The 26,811-nt window shown below is 37.3% G+C and overlaps 1 protein-coding gene across 1 annotated transcript in view; it reads right to left on the reverse strand.

The window, feature by feature from the left end:
- NDUFS4 (NADH:ubiquinone oxidoreductase subunit S4) overlaps positions 1–26,811 on the reverse strand; it is a 47,296-nt gene that overhangs the window by 16,483 nt on the left and 4,002 nt on the right. Inside the window, exon 2 of the mRNA XM_032096144.1 lies at positions 9,966–10,044. Coding sequence (XP_031952035.1) covers positions 9,966–10,044 — 79 coding nt within the window. The remainder of the gene's footprint in view (positions 1–9,965; positions 10,045–26,811) is intronic.

Raw genomic sequence — 26,811 nt, forward strand, 5'->3', positions numbered from 1 at the left:
CATTGTGATGCATGTTCTCTATTCTTCACATTGCCTTTATAGAGAAAGTGATTTCTGTAACAGATCTTTGCCCATACAGTTACAAGTGGTGTGAGACATATGAGAAAAACAGAAGCAAATCCCCAATCAAGAAATGCAAATTTAGAGCACAATCCCTGCTAGTGCATGCTTTTTAGAAGAAGAAAAGTTACACTTCAGAAACTACAAGGAAATCAGACCTGTTAAAAGCTGTCCCTTACCCTAATGCAGGATGTAATGCTTCTATGTAATATGCATGCACTTTAAAAGTTGAAAGAAAGTGCTAAATAGTGTACATAATTTCCATACACAGCAGGTAGTGAAGCAAGAAAAGAACTGACACAGTTACCCTCATTAAAGAGATGCACAATAGAGAACTGTTATGCAGTGTTAGCATATTGAAGGTCTATGCATCAGGGATGTTGCGGCTATTAACAGCTTAAATGTTCACTGTATTTTGTTAATTAGTGCATATAGCTTTTAAGCCTTAACTGTGTTTTAGAAGGTTCTTTTCTAACAGTAGCACAGTCATTAGTTCCTGGTGGGAATGGGAAGGGTTGATGGGGCTTCAACTGTTTCAATGTTATCAATAAAATACTACTTAATACCATTGGACAGAACGGGTTTCTTTACATTTATCTATATGGCTACTTAAAATTGATGGTTTCAAAAAGCTCTCTTTAAAAAAGCTGAATCATAACTACAACATATCAGTAATACTTCACGACTGGTTTTAGCTTGTTCTCTCTAGAAGTCAATTCCTGTCATTAGTGCTTTGGCCCTTATAAGCTTGGCCTTTAAGATTATTCATAGGATGGAAATCATGGTCTTACACTTTCTAATACAATAGAGAGAAATCCAACTTGATACTTGAAATCCAACTTGAAATTCAACTTGATACACTACATGTTTCCTTTCAGTTTTCTATTGCTGTGGGGAAAAAAAATTAAAGGAGAGTACAATGTACAATTGTGTTTACTAAATGGTGATAAAAAAGTAAGAATTTGCATTGTAACCAGACATTAGAGAGAAGATACTAAGTCAACCTCTGACTTAATAGAACCAGAATGAGTTGATTCAAGAATGCCTTCAAATGGAGTCAACACAGCAACAAAAATGAGGTCCTAAGAAAAAATACACACCAGAAGAATAAAAAATAAAATAGTAGTACAAGCTACAATATTTATCTTAAAACAGCTTCTGCCTGGTTAACATGCTATTCAGTGAAAACTTCAAATACATGATTTATACAGGTGATGTTGGCCTACATTGAAAAACAGTTACTTATTTTTATACGTGAATTTATGTGCACATCTAGAAAATTAACTGACCAGGAAAACCAACAACTTCTGCAGAAATTTTTATCTGAATTACTAACCAGTCATAATTTCTCAAAAACATCTGCAACATAATTAAAACATCTTTAAAAAAACACTGTCCTTCATATGTCTCACCAGCATTTTGTAGAAATTCCTTATAGCTCAGCTTCTTCTCACTTGTTAACCAAGTGAGGTTTCAGGATAACAGGTAATAGGATAAAAGTTATTTTCCCATCAGCACAGACTTTCTTTTGCTTTAAATTTGAAGCGAGTAGAACTGAGTATGCCAAAAAGATACATAAGAGACTAAGCAATATCCCTACAGTGTGTGCTTCACAACACAAGAACTAAATGGCACACTGAAACTCTGGATCTGAACATCAGATGCCCTCTCCATGGTCCATTGTGCCCACTTGACACATGTTAACTTTGCCAGTTTGAGAAAACAGACATGAAAGTATTTCAAAGATACCTCACAAACATGCCATCAGGAATTTGAAAAGCATCTGATTCCATCACTGATGATCATCACTGATGAGCGGGGCAAGGAAGTACTGAAGAAGCACCAAGCTCTCTTGCAGCATGACCAAGACGTTCAAGGATTCCCATGAAATTACCAGGCTTCCCAGAGAAGGAAAGCTTGTCCTTTCTGACTTGATAAAATGATTCAGCTAGAACTTCATGACTAGAAACAGCTTTCATGTCTGTACAAGGAACTTTCTTAGGATTTGTGGTTTTCTAGACTTTCCTAGCTAGGATTTGTGGTTTAAGTCTACAACTCAGTACTACAGAAATGCAGAAAGACACATTTGAATGCACAGAAAAATGATCACTGTACAGTGAATTGTTTATTCACCATTCCTGACAAGACTAAAAGAACTCATGTCATCTACAGAAATATTTCATAACATGGGATACGAACTTGGGTGTTTTAGACAAGGTTCAGATAATGATACTGTTTTATGAGAACATGGAAATACCACGCTTTGAAACCCAAACTATTGAAAAAACCAGCTCCAAAAAAAGAAGTTACTCCTGTTGATTACTTGGCTGTATCAATGACTTTTATTCTTCCTAGCCGATTAGAAACATGGTTTGCATATTTAGACTTCCAAAACCAAGTAAGTATTTGCATGTTGAATAACCCTTTGGAATCCAAACTAAACACAACACAATGACAACCCTTTAACTTGTTTTGAGCGGCCATCACAGCAAGGTCTTCAAAAGCATTATTCTTTGATAGAAAATTAAATACTGTGTAATGAAATGAAAAAAAGGAGCCTACATAGTTTTCAAAACAACATACTTTGACCAAGTGCTCTAGATTGAAGCCTTGAAATTTTTGCACAATAACGCTGTATGAAGGAAGCCCAGACACTTAAACAGACACTCAGAAGGGTTGTGTAACCTCAATCACAGACACTTCTCCTTCCAACAGCCAGCAGAGAGAGCACTACTATGTACCAAAAGAAAAGACTCAGACCAAAGAAATCCAAATCCTTTGCCCCTGCCCAAACCCAAAATAAACCTACACAGGGATGAGAGGACAATTGCCTTCATGGATACAATGATCTAACACTTTATACGGGGTTCTGAGCAAATGCAAAATGTGCAGTTTTCTAAACTGAACACCAGAATTATTTTCAACTGAGCTTTAGTAATACAGCAATATTTACTGTTCTTAGAAGACAGCTAAAGGTGATGGGAATTTCTTTGCTGAGACTGTCAGAGTTATAGAAAGCTTCTTTATAACAGGGAGTTTATAACTTGTTGCCTCCAGACATTCTTACAGAAAGCACTTTATCAGCCAGCTGGGTTTTCTAAACCACTGCAAGCTTCATCAAACTACAATTGCTTAAAAAAACAAGTTGTAGCAAGTACTACAGACTGAATTGAGCTAGGATATTGCAACTTAGGAGGGATTTAATTGCCAAACAGCAAAATATAGTAAATATGCAGTAGTGAAAATATGTACATAACGAGATAAACTGGTAACCTGAGCTTGTTCTGTAATTAAGCCCAAATGCAACTACCAAATAATTTGAAAATGTCAAATTACTTCAATTAGAAGCAAACAAATTGATTAATGTTTAGAAATAAACATATGCTCTGGCAGACCAGAACACTGTACATGAAGTATGAAAGATTATCACTATCTCTAGAGTCATTAAACCTTTAAATATTACCTTTCATATTATCTGCTTCTTTAACAAGGTTTTTTCTTCCCAAAGTATTATTTCTTAGTCTTCACTGGGTGAGGGGGTGGTGGGAAATGAGTGTGTGTGTGTGCAGGGTAAAACAGAAAAATAGAAAAATAACTTTGTAATAGATTATGTTTTGTAGCAAAAATGCAGTGTCACAAATAAATTATCAGTGACCGCAGAGTAAAAGGCCTTTAAGCATTTAACTCTGTGCAAGTCCACTCTTAGATTAAACAATTTTATTAAAGTAGATGTGCATGTGTTTTTACTTCCTAATGGTCTTCTCTTTTGAATATTTTACTTCTATTGAAATAATTCAAATAATTTGGAAATAGTTCTAGAATATAGTTTTATACCTTAATCAGCCTCTACATTGTTCAAACATCAGAGTGGTCAAACAGAGAACTGCAGATGACCAAAGGCAAACAAAACATTTTTTTTAAATCTTGTCTCTTGAGTACAACACTGTAATACATCAAATAAGCTGATCACCTGCTTACTTGACACAACTGTGATAGAAGAAAGTACTTCTCCAAATCACAGGCTTCATATGCAAAGCCCCTTCGTGCAAAGCTAGAAACTGTTTCTCAAAATATATCTGCAAAGTAAAGGATGGAAAAAACCCTTTATTAGCCTAATTTTACATAACAGCTTTATTATTTTTTATTAATTTTTCAGTATTCTGAAGCAAAATGTGAGCTGCTGATCTAATTTATAGAGAAAAAGAAACCAAAAAACAGAAGGAAGACAAGCCACAAGAGGAAAATTTGAGGCTAGGGGAGGGAATGAGTAACTGTCTGAACCCCCACAGAAATTACCATCCTGATCCCATGTATGCTTAGAATATGACAAGCCCCTATCAGAGCTATATATATGAAGTACAGAAAAACTTGTAAGTTAGATTTGTCATCTACAGAGGAACAGTGTCCTCAATTGAATCCTTTATGGTAGCCACTTGAATAAATACTGCAGCTAGAGTGGATTAAATGAAGAAAGGATTATTGCAAATTCTTTTATCCCATTAAGGTACTTTAGGAACAGCTTGAACTCATCCTTAAGGAATTAACCCACAATGGGTTAACAGCACTTTGGAAAACCAAAACATAGAACATCCACTATATCCTTATTACTTAACACAGTGGTAATGCTTGGCTGAATAGTAGTTTCAATAAAAGAAAATCTAGTAAGCCTGTCCTTAATAAATGCATACTTTGCCAAGTGTTTCTCTTCACTGAGTTGCAAAAACAGCTCCTACACGCAGTCTTCAATGCAATGTCACACTGTCTCACACAATTTTATGACACATTACTGCTTTGGTTTTCAGAGTAAAGTGTATTACATACTCTCAGTTCTTGGGAAAGCAATGATTACACTTTAAAATGCATTTTAAAGCTTGATTTGCTATATCCTCTGTTTCACAGCACCGTAGACTATCAGACTGAGATTTGAAGACGTTTCATCATTCCAGACTATTTTTCACTTGTTTGTATATTTTACGTTGAGCTGCAGTATTATCACTGTTTATTATAGTAAAGTCTACGGTTCTTTAATCAAACAAAGATTATACAATTTCACTAATTTTTAATCCTAGCCAAAATTGGGATTTGGATGGTGAACAAACTATGACTCAATCCTGAAAACACCGTGTGATGTTTGCTAATAACACAGTCTTCTAGAAAAAATGGAATGGAGTGTTTCCACAACTTTTTTGCAGAAAAGGTTCATATTCTGAAAATCCTATTAATACACTGTTACTCCTGGATTATCTAGTAGCAAAGATTTAAAACAGACACTAAATGATAGCTCTAGACAGCCAAAAGGAAGCTGCTAAGATTCTTCACAAGGATTTCACAATAGTTATAAGAATCACAGAAATCACTGCAAAGACATGTAAAATAATTTAATCCAATTGGATGGACAGCCAAGTCCATCACTGAACAATGTCCTCAAGTGCCATATCTACACATCTTTTATACATCTCCAGGGATGGCGACTCAACCACATCCCCAGGCAGCCTGTTCCAATGCTTGACAACCTTTCCTGTGAAGAAATTTTTCCTAATATCCAACCTATTTCCTCTTTTCCTATCAATTGCTTTTCGGGAGAGGAGACCAATCCCACCTGGCTACAACCTCCTTTCAAGTAGTTGTAGGGAACAACAAAGTGTGCTGAGCTTCTCCAGGCGTAACACCCTCAGCTCCCCCTCACAGCACTTGTGCTCCAGACCCTTCCCCAGCTCCCCTGACCTTTTCCGGACTCCCTCCAGCACCTCAATGTCTTTCTTGCAGTGAGGGGCCCAGAACTGGACACAGCACCCGAGGTGTGGCCTCACCAGTGCCCAGGACAGGGGACAATCCCTGTTCTGGTCCTGCTGGCCACCATATTGCTGATCCAAGCTGCAGTATACGGTATTTCTGTATCATCATGAGCACCCTTTCAAAGATATGAACTGCTCACCCTCAAATAAAGGTTTCTGTGCCCAGTTTAGTTTATACAAGTTATTTTCAGTGAATTACATAGAGTTTGTCTACAGTCTGAAGGAAAATGGTCCTCTGATGAGGTTCAGTACTAAAGACTTCTGAACCATTACTTAGAAAAGGTTAAATAGCAGTACAGACAAAACAACTTCAGGACAGGCAGTGAAATGTCAATAGCATCATTCTGTTTAGCCTTTCATGCTTGTAACTGTCTGTCCCTAGATGTTCTCACCTGCTAAAAACACTACCTCAGTGCCACTTAAACTGCACTGTATAGCACTGGCCTGGAATGCTTAACCCTGTGCAACAACTCATCCTATTTAATCTTGGCCTGATACAGAATAAAAACATCTGTGAGGTAACTAAAACTCCCCAGTGACTAAGCCCTATAACTGCTCTTGCAATTATTCTTGCATTGAGCTACAGAATATATATTATCAGTTGAATATTCTGCTTTAGCAATGCAATGGATAATTTCTGACAGTGGTTCTAATTTTGAAATATTCTTGAAATATCATTATCATTTCACCAATAGAAAAGTCCTTTTATTTACAAATATTTGTGGGAACCTTTCAACTGCAAACAGCAACCTCCACCAAAGTGCGTAACTCCAGGCTAAACATCCACAATGCAGCCTTACCAGCACTGACTGGGAAGCCTGCTTAAAGGACATATGTGGAACTGGATGACTTTTAGCTACGCACAGTATTGATGCACCCTATTCACAACAACTGAAACAAATTGCAGGAATTAGAACAGTTCAAACCCCATTTCAAGCAAAACCACTTGAACTTTTTTATAATGATGATATAATGATGCATTTTATACCATACACACAAACAGTTAAATAATTTGGAACATTACCTGAGTAAGATTTGCTGCTGACAGCCTTTGCCCTCTATAGCCCGAATTTCCCAATGCAAGCAGGGTCTTGAGAGACTACTTTTCGCACAGCTATTTGTCCAGACTCTTGGAATATGACCTAATTGGTGGCCAGAGAATCAAAATGTGATGCAAGAACTGTATTTCTTTGAGCTTTGTTCCTTTTGTATGTTATTTTCTTCAGGTTTTACTGTCCATTAAAAGTAATCTTATTCAGTATTCACTGAAAACAGCTAATAACTGAAACAAAGATACAATTTCTTGGATATGTTCTACACAAGCTGAGCATTTAACTCCTTTTACATTAAAGAGACACTTTTTTTCTAGTGTGACAAATGTGGTCTAAACTACTGCTTTCCCTACTATTTCATTAGAACTCATTTTTCTATTGTATTCAACAGATTCTAGGCCGCAGTAAGGAAGTGACCAACTACCGCCTAATTATTCAACGTCAGGATGCTCATACCTCTTCTTAATTTGTTTTTCCCAACACAAGGAATATTTTAATACTTCTAGAACCAAATCATCCTGTTGAACAAGTTCTAGCATATGCATGTACACAGAGGAATACAAGATCTACAAGAGCACTGGAAATACAGATTTATTCCACTAAAACATGCAGTTAGAAGTTTTCAACAACCTCAGCATTACTCTTCCAGCCTTGTACATATCAAGTCAAAGAAGACTTCAGTTTCAAAATAAGCTACAAGATGAACATGGCAAACAAGGATAACCATATCCTGTTTTCCACCTGTTCTTGCTCCTTCTGAAATGCACGTAAAAGCACCTATAAGGTGATGCCCAGCTTTAAAAAAAAAAATTTAAAAATATGGCAAAGATGACAAGCCCATCAAAATACGACTTAGTGATTTCTAACAATCTCTAATTCAAAAGAAGAGATCTTTTAAAATTAAATGTTCTGTATCAATTTCCAGAGTACAGTTTAAATACAACTTGCAAGGAAATAATGGTTTTATGCTTTGTAACATTAATTAACAGAAAACTCCTTTAATATGTTAAACTACTCTTAACTGGTTGTAATTAATCCTATTTAAAATTATACCGCAGCAACCTAAAATAAGGTAATACGCTATTTTAACATGAGATTTAACAGGTGTTTAGAGAACTTCTCCTAATGCTGAAAATGTTGAAAACCATATCAAACCCTTTTGTGACAATTTTCCTTGTTAATGGGACATAATTTTTGCCCATTAAAAGAACATGAATTTATGACATTATGGAAACTACTCACAAAATTTAACTAAAGCTACAAATGAAGTTTCTAATTTTCTGTCATTTTGTTTCAGGTGCTATAATAATCTAGAAAAGAAAAAAAAAAGGTTTTTGCATTTAGAATGTGAACCTACATACACAACACTGTAAGAAAGTACTATCCAGTCTGACATTTAACCTAATACTTCAAGAAATAATGATTTAGATACATTATATCTAAATATATGTATCAAAATAAAAATACTTAATGGCTGCTACTATGAGATCTCAAAAAACCTCAGCAAATATGATACGAGAGTCTTCAACCTGATGACAACATATAATGACATTAGAAATATGCACTCCACATACGGTTCATTTACAGTAACACTAAGGGAACTGAATAGCTGTATTTCAAACTACTTTCACTTTCACTCAACTGTCATAGCTAGACAGGGTAATGTACAACACTAACTTTGGATAATGTACATTTAAATTCAAAATAGAAGATGGAAGAGTATTTATTTTGTGGGTCTGTCTTTGCACTGCAGTCTTTTCAGACCTATGTATCTGTCACCCAAGGCCACAGTAGGGAAACGTGATACTTTTCAGGCATTATAAAAGCTATATTTACATATATATGTATATTTTAACATTAAAAAACAGGGCATTTAAAAGCCATTTAGGAAAATGCAGGTCTACTAACTTGTTCAATCTTTTTTACACAGTGACTCACGATCTCTGTACAAATTTTCTGAATCCCAAGTTATGCAACTTGACTAGTAAGATAACCATATTAGCTAGAATAAAGTACCATTTTTTTCCTTAATTTTTAAATCTAAGATTATACTGTTACTTCTTAAATTCAGAAAGAAGTTTATGAAATAACCAATTTTTTTTTACCCATATGTAGATTATTATTGCTACATCTATACACAAAGCATGAGAGAAATAAACCCTAAAAAGTTGTTAAAGTAAGTGTGGGTTTTTTCCAACAGCCTGTTAAACTTCAGCTGTCTCGACTTGTACATATCATTACAAACGTACAATTTATAAACATAAATTCCAAATATTTCTTAGGTAGTTAGTATAGCTTCAGGGATACAGAAAAGATACATTCAGTGTGAACTGTCTGGTACATACGATAGGAACATTGTTTTCCTGGAGATTCAAAAGCGATATGAAAACCAATGAAAGGCATGCTTCTGCTGTGATGCATTCCCCCCAGAAGTCTTACAAAAATTATACTATTGAATAATGTAAACATAAGTGTCAGGTTGCATCTAGAGTAACAGACCACACATTATGGAAGAAGTTACAAGAAAAGATTGCCAAATTTCTGATCTGCTACTGATTAGCAGAAGAATGTTATGCATTTGTTTCCAGTTGTAATCTAACCTTCATGCATATTCAAAAGCTAGAGTGTATATGCATAGTAAGAATAATCTTCCATGATATTTCTTTACTCAGTATCTTTAGTAACATGGGTACCAATGAAGAAAATTTCAGGAAGCTGGCAAATTCTGTATAATTTCACTACATAAAAAATATATACAAATTTCAAAAAGAACAAACTTGTAATTAATTACAGCTCACTCTGGTCCTTGACTAAAATGTAACAATATAAATAAGGTACTCATCATTTTACATTGTTTAACACTTTGAATGCCATATTTGTTCACATATTTATGTTTTAGTGATGTTCCACTTTTAAAAGTGTATTTAAAAGGCTGTTGCTTTGTAGTTCACATTTATACAGCTTTCCTAGAAGAATGTAGAATACCATACTGAATGCCTATTGTGCAGAAATAACCCTGAAGGCTGTATCATAGCAGTATTCAGTAGAAAACCCTTACCAATTTTTCATCAACTGTGATGAGTTGCGTGTCTCGAGTTTGGTCCTGCGCCAGCCGCCATGTGGAAGTGCTCAGTGACCTGCAGTACAAGACTTGAAGTTAAAAAATGATTCATGCAATGAGAAAATAGAGGCAGACAAATCTTACATAAACAAGTTACTTTAACAATATCCGTCTTGTAAAAAAAATTGAAGAGGGAGAGATGAGGGCACAAAAATCCTTTTTCTCCCCAATTAGTTCTGTCTGCTGAGTTTTTGGCAGACTCCCACTTAGCAGTTCACAACAGGCTGCACTTTATGTCAGCCTACAGGCTCTCTGTCACAGAGAGACTGCCAGTGGCAAGGACTGTACTGCTCTATATGAATGTACAGTAGCCGGTTTGTCACGAACAGACAGAAAAATACAAGGCTGCTGCAAGCATTCTGGAACTCTGATCCTTAAAATGATGGCATCAGAGGAAAAAAATCCTAAATCTATTTGTAATGGTAAAGCTCCAAATTCTACACTTCAATAACAGGACATTAAAAAACTCAAAAAACCCCAAACCAAACCAAAAAAATAACTAAACAAACCCTAAACTGATACTGCAAACACAGTTGGCTTGTTGTGAGTGGGCAAAACTTGCAACTATTTTGCTTCATTTCTAAATCATTTGGGGTCAGCTTATTTATTACCAAGAAATACAATTTATCTTCCTGCACAACTGCTAAATCTGTAAGATACATATGGAAACAGAAAACCCAATTCCACATCACTGAATTAGCAAGTTAAATCTACCTTTAACTTACATTATGTCACTAATGTCAGGATTAGGCCCTTTCAGTACAAATCATCTTTTGGCAAAATAATGCAACAGCAGGTGAAACAAGCCAAGAAACCTAATTCTCTGAGCTCATGATAGAATACCAGGTTGGAAGGGAACCTCAAAGACCATCTGTTCCAACCTTTTTTGGCAAAAGCACAGTCTAGACAAGATGGCCCAGCACCCTGTCCAGCTGAATCTTTGAATTGTCCAACACTGAGGAACCCACCACTTCCCTGGGGAGATTGTTCCAATAGCTGACTGACTTAACTACATTGTGAAAAATTTTCCTCCTGTGTCTAACCAAAATCTCCACAGGAGTAACTTGTACCATTAGCTCCTTTCGCATGTGACTCACTGTAAAAAAGGAGTGTCCACCTTCTGTGTAACCAACTTTTAAAATGTTGGAACATGGCGATAAGGTCTCCTCTAGATCGTCTCAAGACTGAAACCAACCCAGTTCTTTCAGCCTTTCCTCACATGGCAGGCTTCCCTTTCCTTCAATGATCTTTGTGGCCTTTCTTTGGATCCTCTCCAGCCTGTCCATGTAGTATTGCAGGTATGGCCTGAGAAGTGTTCAGAACAGTGGGATAATAACTTCTTCATCTCTGCTGGTTTTACTTTCATTGATGCAACCCAGCGACCCATTGCCTCTCTTTGCTCAGAAGCAACTGTTCACACAGATTGAGACTGTTTTCCTCCAGGACCCCCCAGTCCCTTACCCCAGAGCTAGTGCCCAGTCACGTAAATCCCAGACTATGCTGCAGTTCTGGATTGTGATTTCCCAGGTTGAACAATGGCAACAACTTGCTCTTGTTGAACTTCATAAGGGTCTTGTTAGCCCATTCTTCCAGCCTGTCTAGGTCTTCCTGCAGAGTGAATTTCCTTTCCAAGATGTCCACTTCCCCACTCAGTTTGGTATCATCAGCTAACTTTTATCCGGGTTTATCAGGATCCCACCATAGATCACTTATGAAGAAATCAAACACTACTGGGCCCAAAGCTGATCCCTGGGGACCCCACTTGTGACAGGCTGCCAGCACGAAAAGGAGCGATGCACCACCACCCTGTGCGTGCTGCCTGTCGGCCAGTTCCCCCCTCACTGCGTGGACCACTTTGCTGGACTGTAACACAGCAGTTTTTCCGGCAGGAGGCTGTGACAAAGCATAACAAAACCCTTGGAGAAATCCAGGTAGACAACAGTGCGCACCATATTGAATTAAGACCATTTTAAAGAAATGAGGAACAAAAATGCAAGAATTCAGTTTTCTCTACAAGAATCTTAGAAAACTAAGCACCTGGAACAAAGTTCACTTCAGAAATATTTAATGTAAGTCTATACATTCAACACAGATTACATTCTACTAAATTACCTTCCATCTGCCATTAATAACTTCAAAAAAATCTCCAAAGCACAAAATTTACAGGATCATGTAACTCTGCGGCATGGACAGACATATCTATTCCTACTTAAAGTGACAAAATCTGTCAGGAAAGTTACTTTGTTTCAAGACCGAGAAGCTTTCAAGTGCAAGAAAGCACCATAATTCCATAAAAACTCAAGGTAACTACTTTGTTAGCTCAAAATCCCTGTACCACAGAGTTTCTGGCTCAACACAGCTGCTATTTTTTCATTTGCACATGTAAAATAATACATCATAAAAACAGAATAGGAAGATACTGCAGTAATAGGAGAACAGGCTGTCACTTGGTCCTTATTCAATTACACACCAAGAGAGCAGTTACCTTAAGAGCATCCTGAACAGCAGCATTACACTTGTGTTCCAGATCTAAGTAGCTAAAGCTACAACATATCCAATCTTAAATACGCAAAAAACATTGTAACAGGAAAATTAGTTTCTCCCCACTACAGTAGCTTTGGTATCAAGGTAGCGTTCTGCAGGTATTCCAGAACTTCATGTGATACAGTGTTCACTACACTACTTAACATATGTCCAGAGAAGGACATTGGATTATGCAATTTGATTCTTTCATTCTCTAAAGAAAAGTAATCGAGACTATGAATCAAGAAGTTCTCTGAAGCTTGCTCTGTGGAGAAGTCTGATCAACATTGTAAGGATTTCAGTATGCAATGGATGTAAAAAGGCTGTAAGGATGTAAAAGATCAGAATCATACTCTTTCTTGTAATATAAATTCAATTATGAACAAAATTTAGGACAATTTCGTTTGAATATGGCTGAGTGTGGGTTGTTTTGTTTTAAACTGAAAAAGCATTAATCAGCTTTGAAAAGTACAAATGCCATGCCCTTGGAAATAATTTTCACTCAGCATTACGTCATTTGACATTGTTTTTACTAATGCCATGATAAAGAGCAGGGTAAAAACCCCACCAGATTAAAGGTGGGCAGAATCTCTTTCTGAGATGCCTCCACATTTTACACAGAGGAAGCTGGTTTTTTTGCACCAGGTGACTGTCAACTGGGATAATTTCCAAGGCATCAATACCTTATAGCTCTCCATGATATTTTAGCTATTCTTCAAAAGCAGATGGACAGCTTACTAAACGAAGTCAACTTCTCCTCTTCACCATTTTTCAAAGACATTTCTCTTGACTACACAATTCTGAAAAACACACAACTGTTACTGGAATTTGCAACCTTGTACACTTCTTAAATGAGCTGCCTTCTGTCCATCCCTGGACTGCAATGAGTCGGAAAGAACATACTTTCTCTGAGAACTTCCTAAGTGGAGAGTGGTCGAAAACTGGCTTTTGGACTAGACTAGGAAAGTGAATCTCAAGACAGTGGAGGAGAGACCTCCATCTGAAAATACATAAAACACCAGTTTTTCTTTAAAGATGACAGGCTGATGATATTTCCATTTGTTGCATCTCTCACAGGAAGGCAATCAGGAGCTTGGAAAAACCAGCAACTCTGAAACGTCATGTGAACTGAAATATTGCTATTTGAAAGCTAATAGAAAGTGTAGCTTGATTCCTAGAATGACTGTTTAATTTTCAAGAGGCTTCATTTCAAGTTTGTAGCTAATGCCAGGCACTTAACTGAGGAAAGAACCAGGAAACCCACCTGTTTCACACAACCCTCTCTTCTCCAACTCCCACAATGGCAAGTATAATTTCCTCACTCAAGCTTCCTCTTAGAAATTGTATAAACTTTATTATATCTATTCTACCTTCAAATTAAATGAATCCTCAATCTAAATCACTTAAGTGAACACTTGACTTAAGCCTTTTATTTCATCCTCAACAGTACAGTAATTCTCACAAAACTCCCCATTAATATTTGCTTCTGCCCACATCCAGCTTGAATTTTACACAGGTTTTCTGATGGATAATCTTGCAGAATTATAAACCATACATTTTTACAGTTCCATTCTCACAAGGTTCTACTGCTTTTTTCTATTACTGACCTCTGAAAAGGTAATCTGCTTTCTTCCTTTCTCTCTGTAAGCAGTACAGGTATACATTACCCCATTTTGCTTCTTTTTGACTGCTTGTACTTTTTTTTCCCCCTGTTGAAATATCTTTGGATGAGGCCTTAAGAACAGGAAGTTCTACTTCTACCCTGTTCCAAGTCTAATCAAACTCTGATTTAAAATTACTGTACAAAGAATACTTAGAATAATCACAAATAGACTGGTAAAATAATTCTGAATTTCAGAAACTATACAGAAAGTTTTACACATAACTAGAAACAATAAACCTTGCTATCTTCTAGGCTCATTAGTGTCCTATTCAAAACACGTACCAAACTTACTTCCTTCATGGTTACTATCTAATAAGCAAAGCGTGACAAGGCTCCAAGCCGGCCATGGCTCTGTTGTGAATCTGCCCAAATGATTTCCTTATAGTGAGCTTGCTGGTGATGAATAAACAGGCATTTAAATGTAAAAACCTAGGTATAAAAGCCAGCCTTTTAAAACAAAAACACTTCAAAATTACGTAGAACAAAAATTAAGGTTTACTAAATAAAGCCACTTCTCTATGATTTTGCATATACTTTCCCACACTACAGCAGCTCCTTTACCTTCAGAGTCCACCATTTAAATGTCATTTAGTTTATATTTACAAAAGGATTTTCTCCCTGGCCCTTGCCATTGTGTTGGGAATCCCCATTCCTAATCTTGACCTATATGATCTGATACCATTATTTTACACTATTATAATTTAATATTTTCTATAGTTTATAATAATTTCATGATACTAATATCTACAGGTCTTTTAAACTGCAACATGTATACCAAAATTTTGTCTTTACCGTCAATCTGATTATTTCAGTATGGACTTTGCTTTTATATATGCTAAAACCAATATATTTTAATTATATTTCTGGGTCTCAGTGTTAGGAATTTTAAATAGGTTAAAGTGACTTTTTCTTCCACTTTGCATAGTTCTTTAGAGAGGCATTATAGAACTGAACATTGCATCTAGAATGAATTAGGGCTACCATTTGTTATTTTAGAGTGTCACAATAAATCTAGACATGTAAAATATCTTTTACACTGTATAGACAGGAATAGATATTTTGCAATATCTACATGCAATATCTACATGGTCTTATTAAATACTTGTAACTTTTCCATCAGCTCAGTAACGTGGAATTCATTAATGAGGACTATCAGCAAAAATAAGTGCAGAATTCAAAACTTTCTGTAGGTATCATGTGTCCTGGAAAAACAAATGCTGTGATCATCTAACCACATGTCCTCCATGGAAGGTGCGTACTCCCCTTCCACCATCATCTGCTGTTCCACATCCCTGCTACGCAAATGAAGGGGTCCAGTGAGAAGCCACTGAAGTTCCTCAGTCTACTGGAGAATCACAATATTCATAACAGTATCAGGTCTCTGAACCATCCCTTCCCACTGTAGGACAAGGACATAGCAGTTCCTTGTTGCAGGGAAGATACTTAGGTCTCTACCTCCCTTCTTATGTTAAGAAGTCCCAGCTCTACTGATGCCGTTAACAACTTCCGTTGAATAGAAGAGACCAAACAGTAAAAAACTGGTCAGTGGATGTCTTTTGTGGTATCTGAATAAAGAATATTAAGGCATCCGACTTGAACATATAAAACTTGGTGGTTCTGGGTATCTGCATTCAATTGCTAAAATTCAACAAATTTGACCACTGTAAATATCTGCTAGGTAACCCATGCTTAACCCCTACATGGTAAGACGCTGCCATATTTACACAGCATGAATTTACCTTCCATGGAGAGCAGTGCTGTGATTGGAATGTTACACAACACCAAGATGTGAAAACTTGCATTTACCTGACAAAATTCAGTAGCTGGGACTTAATCCATTGCACGAAAACTTTTCCTTAACATTTTTATGCAACACATCTGACTGTTTGATCTATTAGCACCCCCTTTTGGTCAACTGTTGGAGATATGGTTAAAAAAACCACGTAATCAGATCATAAAGTGTAGGTAAAACAAAGTCTTGAAGAAAGCTCCATGTGCCACATGAAAAATGAAGAAAGTCACCAAGAACTCTAAAGGATGTTCTAAGTGCTCTGACACTGAAAGACTAGGGCACCACTGGGTGTGAATATACATATATGCAAAAGCCATGATGAACGGTTCAATACATTAAATAATGTTAATTCTTAGTGAGCCTTTTTAATATTATTGCACTTATAAGGAAAAATATGAGCATCAAAATGTTCAGCCACCATCAAAACATTAAATTCTGAACAAAAAGAACTAAAAGAAGCACTACCAGCTAACAACTTCCACAGCATCCAACCTAGTCATACACTGTGATTAAATAGACTAAATACAGATCAGTACGAAGTTCTTGTACATAAAACACAAGCAATAATGATACAATGTCACATACAATACAGATCACAGTATTCAGACCCATATAATATATTTTTGTTTAGCCCCAATATGGTGCATTCTTACAAAGACAGCTTGCAAAGTTGAACTTGTGAGAGATGAATTTAAACACAGTGGGATAATGCTTCCTTGGTATTAAACTCACTACTGCAGTTGAAGTAATAATGACTTAACAGAGTCGGCAGTATTCATTTTTACCCGATTTAATTTACTAGTCTTACTACTTTCCAACAGAAGCAAAATAGTGCCAAACACTGCCTATGGAGACATGTAGTTCTATTAAGTTACTCTATGCAAGAGTAACTTCTGTGTTTGGAGGAAAACTAAGTTCCTCATTAATAAATAATGCTTTCATTCTGTGACAAAGTTGGCTGATCATACTTTTGCCTCTAAAATGATGTTAAACAGAGTAAATTATGTTTCTAAATAGATGAAAGCAATATTAATTTAGTTAATCTAAACTACTGAAATTTCTGTAATAAGCTGCTGAAATCATCAAAATTGAAATACAAATACACAGACACTACCTCTACTTGCTATTAAGTTCACATGCGATAAATTTTTTTCCAGTTGTGTGTTTGGAAAACAGGGCAAGAACTGACTATGCTTTTCTGTCAGGCAAGACTTACGAAAAGAAGCAATGGTTATATAAATGTACTAAATAAACATGGAAATAAGCATTTGACTTGTGGTTTGGAACTTAAAGTATGCTTCTTCAAAGCTAAATGTTAAGTTAACCTGCCTTTACAAATATTAAACTACAGGCCTGTCAGTCTAACTTCAATGCCTGGTAAAGCTTTGGAGAAGATCAAACAAGGTGAAAAACACCTGAAGAACAAGGTAGCCATCAGTCACAGCCAGCATGGCTTCATGAGGGAACAGTCCTGCTTGTCAGTTTCCATTTATGACAAGGTAGCACACATAGTTGCTCAAGGGAAGCTGGTTGATGTGATCTTTTTGGATTTTGGCAAAGCTTTCAATACTGTCTCTCACAGGATCCTTCTGGACAAAATGTCCGGCTCACAGCTCGACAAATACATCATGGGATGGGTGAGAACTGGCTCATGGGTTGGGCACAAAAGCTCACAGTGATTGGGGTGGTATCAGACTGGTGACCTGTCACTAGGGGGGTTCCACAGAACTTCATCTTCGGCCCTGTGCCCTTCAACATCTTCATTAACAACCTGAATGCAGGACTGTAAGGGATACTAAGCAAGTTTGACAATGATACTAAATTGGGAGAAGCTTCTGAAGGTAGAGAGGCTGCACAGAGAGATCTTGACAGTCAGAGGGACTGACAATCACAAACCACACAAAATTTAATATGGGCAAGTCCTGGATTCTGCACCTGGCATGGGGCAGCCCTGGATGTATGGACAGATCGGGGAAGATCGGCTGGAGAGCAGTGCCATGGAAAGGGCCCTGGGGGTCCTGGCCAGTGGCAAGTTGAACATGAGGCAGCAGTGCCCTGGCAGCCAGGAGGGCCAAGCGTGTCCTGGGGGGCATCAGGCACAGCATCGCCAGCCGGGCAAGGGAGGGGATTGTCCCCTCTGCTCTGCACTGGGGCGGCCTCACCTCCAGTGCTGGGGCAGCTTTGGGCACCCCCATATAAGAAGGATATAAAGCTATTAGAGAATGCCCACAGGAGGGCCATGGAGGTGTTGAAGGGTCTTGAGGGGAAGCCGTATGAGGAGCAGCTTGGTCTGTTCAGCCTGGAGGAGACTGAAGAGAGACCACATTGCAGTCTACAACTTCCTTGTGAGGGGACGTGGAGGGTGGACACTGATCTCTTCTCTGTGATAATAGTACCTGAGGTAACGACATGAAGCTGTGTCAGGGGAGGTTTAGGCTGGGTATCAGGAAAAGGTTCTTCACCCAGAGGGTGGTTGAGCACTGGAACAGGCTCTCCAGGGAAGTGGTCGCAGCACCAAGCCTGACAGAGTTCAAGAGGTGTTTGGACAATGCACTCAGGCACCTGGTGTGACCCTTGGGGTGTCCTGTGCAGGGCCAGGAGCTGGACTCAATGATACTTGTGGGTCTTTTCCAACTCAGAATATTCTGTGACTCTTTTCAATTAGTTAAATTTTCCAGTAGTGAATATGTCATTAAGTAGAAAATAATCAAATTTTAGTTATTTTAGATTCCACTTTAATTATCCCACAGGTGGGAAAATGCTGTTGACCTACTATATTCAAACAAGTATCAGCTGAACCACTGCACAATGTAAAGACAGACATGGTCCTTCCAGAACTACCACAGGACCAGAGCACTGCATCCACTCCTGCACCCCATTGAATTCTGCAGGACACAAGTCAGTTCTGTGAAGACATGAGTTGCTCACCAGCAGTTTTCTTTATTTAACCAGCTTTCTTGCAGTCAAGACATAATAAAGGAGGTCAGGTCTGACCTACTACCAAGCCCACACTTTCCCTGACTCAGGGCCCATTTGAGTAGCCAGCTAATTGAGGTGACATGACTAGGCGCACAACAAAGACCAGTCCTTCAGAAGGCTCCGCATCAGGCAGACAGTATGCCCAGGCCAGCTCAACCTACTCCTGCAGAGCTGTACAGGTGTCTTCTAAGCTTTTGAGTACAAGCATACACACAATGCAACAGCTTGAGCTGAGGAAAAGTTCAGGCAAAAATCCACAGAGCTAGCTTGGAGGTTCAAGTCAGCACACTGGCAAGCAACAGCTGCACATCCTGAAACAGTTCTCTGCAAGTCCCAGGCTGGTATCAAAACATTTCTATAAGTGCTTGGATGCCAACTGAGTCATTATTTGCAACTAAACTTCTAAAAAAAGTCACGTCGGTGCTCCTTGACCCTCACATGCATATGACTCAGAGCATCCCAGTGGTCTCCGATAGATTACAGAAAACAGACTAGAAACACTTTTAAGAGAGGGGCTTAACATGTTGAGAATAAAATGACTCAAAATTATTTAAATATTTTTGTTGTAGAAATAACTAATTATAAAAGGAGACCTGGTGTACTACTTTTACAGCAATACAATATGTAATTTTTAAGATGTCCAACTGCTATCAGGTCACAGGAGCTCTGAACTACTGTCACCTGTACAGTTGCTAATAAACCATTTCATTACACACTACTCTCCAAACTAGAACACCTAATCTTAGGAATTAACCTCAGTTCACAATCGGAGAGTAGCAGGCCGCAAAGAACAAGAAACTTCTTATAGGCAAGTCAGTTGGAAGACAAATAATACTAGAAATGTTGCACAGCCCGTAACAACTATCAACTGAATTTTACATTCTCTAGTTAGAAAGCCTAATAAAATTAAAAAGGAAAAGAGAAAAGTTGTGTAGGGTGTAAAGATAAAATACCCAGGTGACACATTTGCTTTGTTTGTGCTTTCTAAATGTCAAACTCCCCACACATACACATTCAGGCATTCATACAACTTGACAAAACTAAAAACTGTGCTCTCTTTATAGAAGGAACAACAAAAGTCAAAGGGTTTTGTTTCAAAACTGTGAGGAATGAAACTAATGTTCCACAACCCACCTCTGTCTTATTTTGTGCATTTTGAAAAAGAGCCTTTGAATCACGTAACATTAAACAGAAAAAAAGAGTAAAGATTCCTCTGTGTTTGCAAACTGGTTTATGGCATAGCACGGTCCTGTATTTCATCCCTACCCATACTTACTGATATCACTAGCTCTGCAATCTGACTGCACTTGCAGGCTTAATTAATTCTTACTCTAATAATCTAAGACCTGTAAAACATGGCATATACATATATATATATATATACACACACACACACACAAAGGCAACTTCTTTTTTATTTAATGCTCTCAAACACTTGAACTGTAAACTACTACACAAAAAAGAATCCTTTAAAGTGTTACTGGAAAACTAGATCTTGGTTTATAATGGTTCATGAAAGTCAAATCTACTAGCTATTTGGCTAGTAAGCCTTAGTTGTTGGGCAGCTATGACAAACTGTATTTAAGAGCTATATATTAATGTTTGTAGTACAAACCACTTAGAGAAAGCCAAATGCTTTACAAATGGAACATGACATACAGGTTTCTTTTCAAAACTGTATGCTCTTGGCAACTGTTCTAGATATGAATGGGATAATCTAGGTAATATTATTTTGTATGATTTAATTTCACACTTGCTTTGTGAACTTTGCCTTTTCTCAGCTACCTTACTTTTCAATTTCCTTTCTGAGACTAAGCTTTTGTCCTCAATCCCCCTTTGAACTGTTGCCATTCCTCAATTATCATGTACCTTAGCTACTCTCCATGTCACACACCTTAATCACACCACTTGATCTTTCTGCCCACATGGTTCTTATACACCTCCGAGGGGAACAACCTTCATGATACTTCAATAAATTTTTGACTACTGAGTTAGATGGAGAGAAGATACAATGGTGCCACCTCACGTGCAAGAATATAGTCTGAGTTTTCAAGTGCTCTGGTATTGACAGTCTGAAGACTAACTCTCTCGGACCATGCATCAGGACCCTAAGGGCACTAACAGGTCTTAATGGCCATTACCATTTAAAAGCTCAGCTCTGGGTCTTGAGCCCTTGCTTAAGTTGCATCATTAAGTGTACCCACCTCCTGCCCTGGTTCTGGCTCTTACCCTCATCTGTAAGGGCACTGTCCCTGGTCGGGTCACCCTCACTTTCCAGCTTGCCTTACCTTCTGAAGTAGACAGCCCTTGCTGCTCCCTGACACTTTGCTTGTCATTAATTTCTATCGAATGTTTCCTATCAAAAAGGGTTTTTTCAAGTGTATGCAATTTACCTGCACTTGGTATTCACACTCATACTGCAACCAAAGCAAAGGATTTAATTTTTATGTAGTCTCTCTATAATGACTGATTTTAAATCTTATCTTGTTTTCAAGAGATACTAACCACACAAGCTTTTAGTTGTGGGTACCAGTGTGATTAAATACCTTCTACAATACCCATCTGTCTTGAGATGAAAACAAACGGTTGGCTGCAATGTACTCAACCTACATAAATGTCTCTAACAGGAGTTTAAAAAAAAATTACCACACCAAAACTTTAACTCCTATTCTACACACAAGTGTAAGCAATAATTACATGGCACTAGCTAGGAAAAAAAACCTGCATCCTTTCTTTTGCATACTGCATCAGCATCTGCAATCTTGGAACAACAACTCTTTAAACTGATGAAGGACAAACTATTGCGTGCTACAAGAGAAATACAATGAAACTACCAAGCTACATAAATTAAGTCTACATTCAAAGAAAGCTTGAGTGCTCTGTTTTTCCATAATTATCTGATTTTATTTCCATTTGTCCATATTTATTAAACACACCTCAGAAGCATTTTTGAGAACTCACCTTTGAGAATAAAAATAGCTACCCTATTTGCGTGTTCGCTTGTACTCTTCCTTGTACACTGATCCTCTCCTCTATTAGTACTGTTCTTTCTTCCTTTTCATATTCTTACTATCTAATCAGCTGTTACCTCTCTCTCTGAAAGGAGACTGAAAGTCTTGATAATACTCACTGTTTCTAAAGCCTTAAGGCAACACTGGTGTTTTAAATGCAAACCTTATTCTTGAATTCCAGTTCAGACAACAACATTCAGATTATTTGTCTCTTTCTCTAGTAGGCATAAACACTGGCATATGACAAAACATCACTCTTGCAGGATTTTCCTTCCAATAACTTACACAGCACATGCAAATACTCCTTGACTACATGACACAATAGTCAAAGCTACTTCATGAAGAGCTTTCTGCCTTTTTCCTTCATTTAAAATGTAGTAGAAAGATGATGATATATGGTAACTTCTGAACGTGCAATGTGCATAAAAATCTTAGCTTAAAAGTACCAAAATCTATGAAAAATATTAAAAACTCAACAGCCATCATCTGCAATAAAATTTTAGTTTGGACTTCAATATAAATGGCATCATTAACATTTAGCAGAAGATTACTACAATAGACTGATCATAAATGGCAACGTCAGAGGTGTTCATATATAGAATATACATCCATAAAAGGTCTAAAAATACATAAAAGTCTGACTTTAAAAAAATTGAATAGGACTTGTTTATGAGCTCTTTTATGTTAAGACCCCAGAAATAAGCAGCTGCAAGAACTGTTTGCCCACACACATTCTGGAGCTGCCTACAGTCTGTCTTATTGAGTCAAAAGTTACTTTACTTCTTCAACACCAGTCATGGGTCAAGGGAAGATTTGGACAGAAACTACTGCAGCTAGAAAGAGTTAAGTAAATAGTACTTAAACATACTATTATACTGCCAGGAGAGAACAACTGTCCTTTGAAACTCAGACAGAAATAATGCCATTCATTTCTTAGGAAATATGAAAACACACATTATAAAGAAGGTAATGTTAACTGTTCAGCTTGCCTCCTGCTAGTTTAGAGCTTTCTTTTATTAGAAACAAAAAAGGATATGATCTTAAGACAGTTCAGAGGTATACTTTTTAACATACTCAGAATCAAATGCTTACAAAAGAATTTTAAAAACTTGGCAAAGTCCACTGTATTATAATAAGAATGAAAACCTGCACATGGGTAGAAAATATCAAACATTCAGCTATTAAGGATCACACAAATTTAAAGAAATTATTGGTATAAAATTTTTTAAACTTGGGTTTTTTTAAAAACTATTTGCAAGCAGGTTCATACTTCTCTGCTAACTATAAAAGTCTCTCAGCATTTCAGTCTCTTAAAACAGTCAATTTCATCTAAGACAGACAATAACAAGGTCAACTGAGTCAAAATGCTCAAACCTACATTAAGGCAAAATGAAGGTAATTTTAAAATCCAAATAGCAGTATTTTTCCATTATGAGTTAAGCCCGTTGAACATGATATATTAAACATACATCAATAAAGCAAATTTTATTATTTTGCTAACATAGATTTGAAAAACTGTCCACTGACAACTGGCATAATTATTCCCCTTCTCCGTGTATCTATCTGGCATTTCATAATCTTACTATTGACTTATTTATTTGACAAAAAATGTGGTTCAACTTAGTGCAACAAGTTCTACAAATATGTTTCTCAAACTCTGAGATATCAAATATTTGGTATTAGCATATACTAACAGGAAAGTCTTCTCCATAAGAATGTTTGGGGGATTGTCTTGAAAACGAAGTGTCATTTTTCAAATGCAGTGTTAGATTCTATTTTAAATTGTTTAGTCCCTGAAGGACAGTATTATGTCCTTCTGTTTTAGGATACTATTGCCGACAAACTTCACCTCTACCCTCCAAAGCTTTTTTCAGGGGTTGGTTGGTTGGTTTTTTTGTTTTGGTGCATTTTTGGGGTTTTATTTATATCTCCACTCCTCTTCAAATCTTCTATGTAGAGAGAAGATTATTAGGTTCTCAAATAAGTAAGTTTTTGAAAAAAGTTATTACCACATGTAACAATGCTTTTTTAAAAGTATGCCAAACTTTACGTAAGCGACTACAGTTCAGAGCCCACGATGGTTAGTTCCCACAGAACTGGTTAGAAGAGCATTCTCCTGTTTTAGGGGAGAAGCAAGCACATTGCTTACTTACTAGTTATCTTTCTACACAAGTATACCTTAAACATCTGTCTGCTTGTCTCTGTTCAACTTTCACTTTCTGAATAGAGCGTCACTCCTCCCCTCCGGGTTTCTGATTCCAAAATGAAGCAACTGGATGTAATTAAAAAGTCACTCCAAGTTATATGACCAGTAAGAAAGAGCAACCTAAGAAGCCTTATCAGGAGCATTTTGCTGTCAAGATGCCTGCTCTACTTACTTCTGCATAAGTACATCACAAAAATAGCCATTTCCAGAATGACACATTTCCTCCTTGCCCCATTCCTAAACTTTGTCTCTCCCAAACTTTTTTTTCCTATCTGCCCCTCTTACCCTGCACATCTTTCTAATCCATCCTCTTCCTCCTCTAGACCAATACTGAAAGTACTTTAACTTTCACAAACACTACAGGAATCCCATACACTTTAAGAAGTAGAATGAGCTTGATCTGAGCTCACTACTAAACAACTACACGACACACGGTATTTTTCACTTTTTCATTGTGATGGAATTGTTCACATTGACAGCAACATCCTACTGTTCCCACGTTTCATTACCTTCAACATCTTCATTACTCCATGGGGACTTTCCAAAGCTTCCTCTTTCCACTCCAAAGGGAACAAGGAGCACTCCTACATCCTACTTCCAATAGTGCCGAACAGAAAAGGCAAAAGCAGGACATCTAAGACACCATTCTGGTTCACCAGAGTCACTCTGATATCTTAATAATGGTGCACACCCATGAACACAACAGACACGAGTAGAGAGTATGTTGTTCTGTTGTAACTACTCAAGTAATGATGGAATAGGAACTTTGATATACTACATAAAATACTGCAGAGGGACTGAAGTCATCCTACTTATCAGAAATTTCCCCTTCTTTTCCTCAAAGCATGCAAAAATGCTGCATAAAGAGGGCCATCCTTCTTAAGTGCCAGATACAGGGTGTCATCAAAGGACCTGTGACTGTAACAAATAACCACTGCTGCTGCTTTCAGTCACAGTGAACAGGCAAGATTTGCTGCCTAGACCCTCTCTGAACGACACAATCGCTATTTGAACAGTGTGGACAGAGTCAAAAGGAGCTGGTTTTAAACAAATTATGCACTTAAGACATATGAAATGCCTACTCCCAAACTACTTCTTCAGGGTGTCTGCCAAGATCAGACAAAGACTCACTGCTGCCTGGAGTTTTCTTTTCAAACTCATGCTTATTAAGTGTATGAACTGTAGTGGATTTCATCTTTTTTCTCCCATTGTCTATGCCCATTTGTCTTTCCATATCTTTCACCTTGAGTCTGCTCCAACACTCCATGTCAAGGCAACATCATGAGCAAAAAACTTGCTGGAATTTTATTCCAGATTTCAGCTTACAGTAGTGCTATTATGTCGTAAGATACTGTGATTCACTGTACTTGCTCTGATACATATTAAAACCAAAACTGATACTTAAAAGAAAATTGTCGAATTCCAGCCAAATACATATTTTAGAAGCCAAATACATCTTTTTCCCTAGTGAATAACCAAAACGAAACTATCTATAAACATCACTTATACAGGTAGGGCAAGACTGCAAAAAGGCTGCTCTTTCGCCTGGTCTTATCTTTAAATTTTATCCCAGATAATCTCTGCAGATGATATCAGTCACCAGAAATAATTTTAACAAAGATAAATGCTACAGACTAATTTTTACTAATGAAAACCACAGCTTCTGATGTGTCTGAGCCTGACAACACCACACATACTTTTATATGTTGTGTGGGATAAAGTAAGCAGCAGACATGTATTACATGTGGATGAAATAATAAATAATACAATTTCTGCAACATGCCACCTATTCCAGACTTGACAAAAAATCTCACACTGGCTGGCACTAACACTGGCCAAACAGTGCTTCTATTAACCAATTCAGTCAGGGCTTTGTGCATCTTTAAACAGCTCTCTCCTCTACCCAGATGCAGGAAGTCTACTAAGCCCTGTTTTAGCACATGGTTTGGTATTGGCATGCAACAAAAAGGTCAATATTATTTCATGAAAGAAAACAAACAAACCAAACAATAACACAAAAGAGTAAGCTAGTGATCTTGCAGATTTTTTTTTTAAGTTAGTAAGCATTTTATCTATTCTCCATGGAAGGACAGGATAAAAAACTAAGACCTGAGTTTTTTCTGTTTTAGAAGTCCTTTATTTTGCCACAAAAATGGCTTCCCCCTCATTTTCCTGAGGGGAAGCTTGCTTATGAAGACAGTAACTGAAAACTGAGATGTAAATGGCATCCCAGATATCCTCAATTTCTTGAGTATGAATTGAATAACAGGCTTTGTACTACACAAGTATCCATAATTGTTTGCTTTCATAACCTCAGATATGCATTTACGATTGTATCAGGGACTAAAGACATGTCTAAGGCCTGCCATATTTGGTTTGCTGTTGTACACATGGACAAGATAATGTAAAAGAAGACCTTATTGTTAGTTGGTAAGACTACCCTTCAGAAATGAAACTATGTATCAGTCACCTGGTGGGATTCATCCTGTGAAAGAGGAATAATACACAGTAAAACCATTGTTGGCATGGAGGTGTGATCATGGGCTGTTATGACCTCATCTCATGCACTGGCCCCATGTGAGATAATATTAAAACTGGCCACTCCTGAG

The sequence above is a fragment of the Corvus moneduloides genome, chromosome Z (assembly GCF_009650955.1).
Source record: "Corvus moneduloides isolate bCorMon1 chromosome Z, bCorMon1.pri, whole genome shotgun sequence".
Lineage (NCBI taxonomy): Eukaryota > Metazoa > Chordata > Aves > Passeriformes > Corvidae > Corvus > Corvus moneduloides.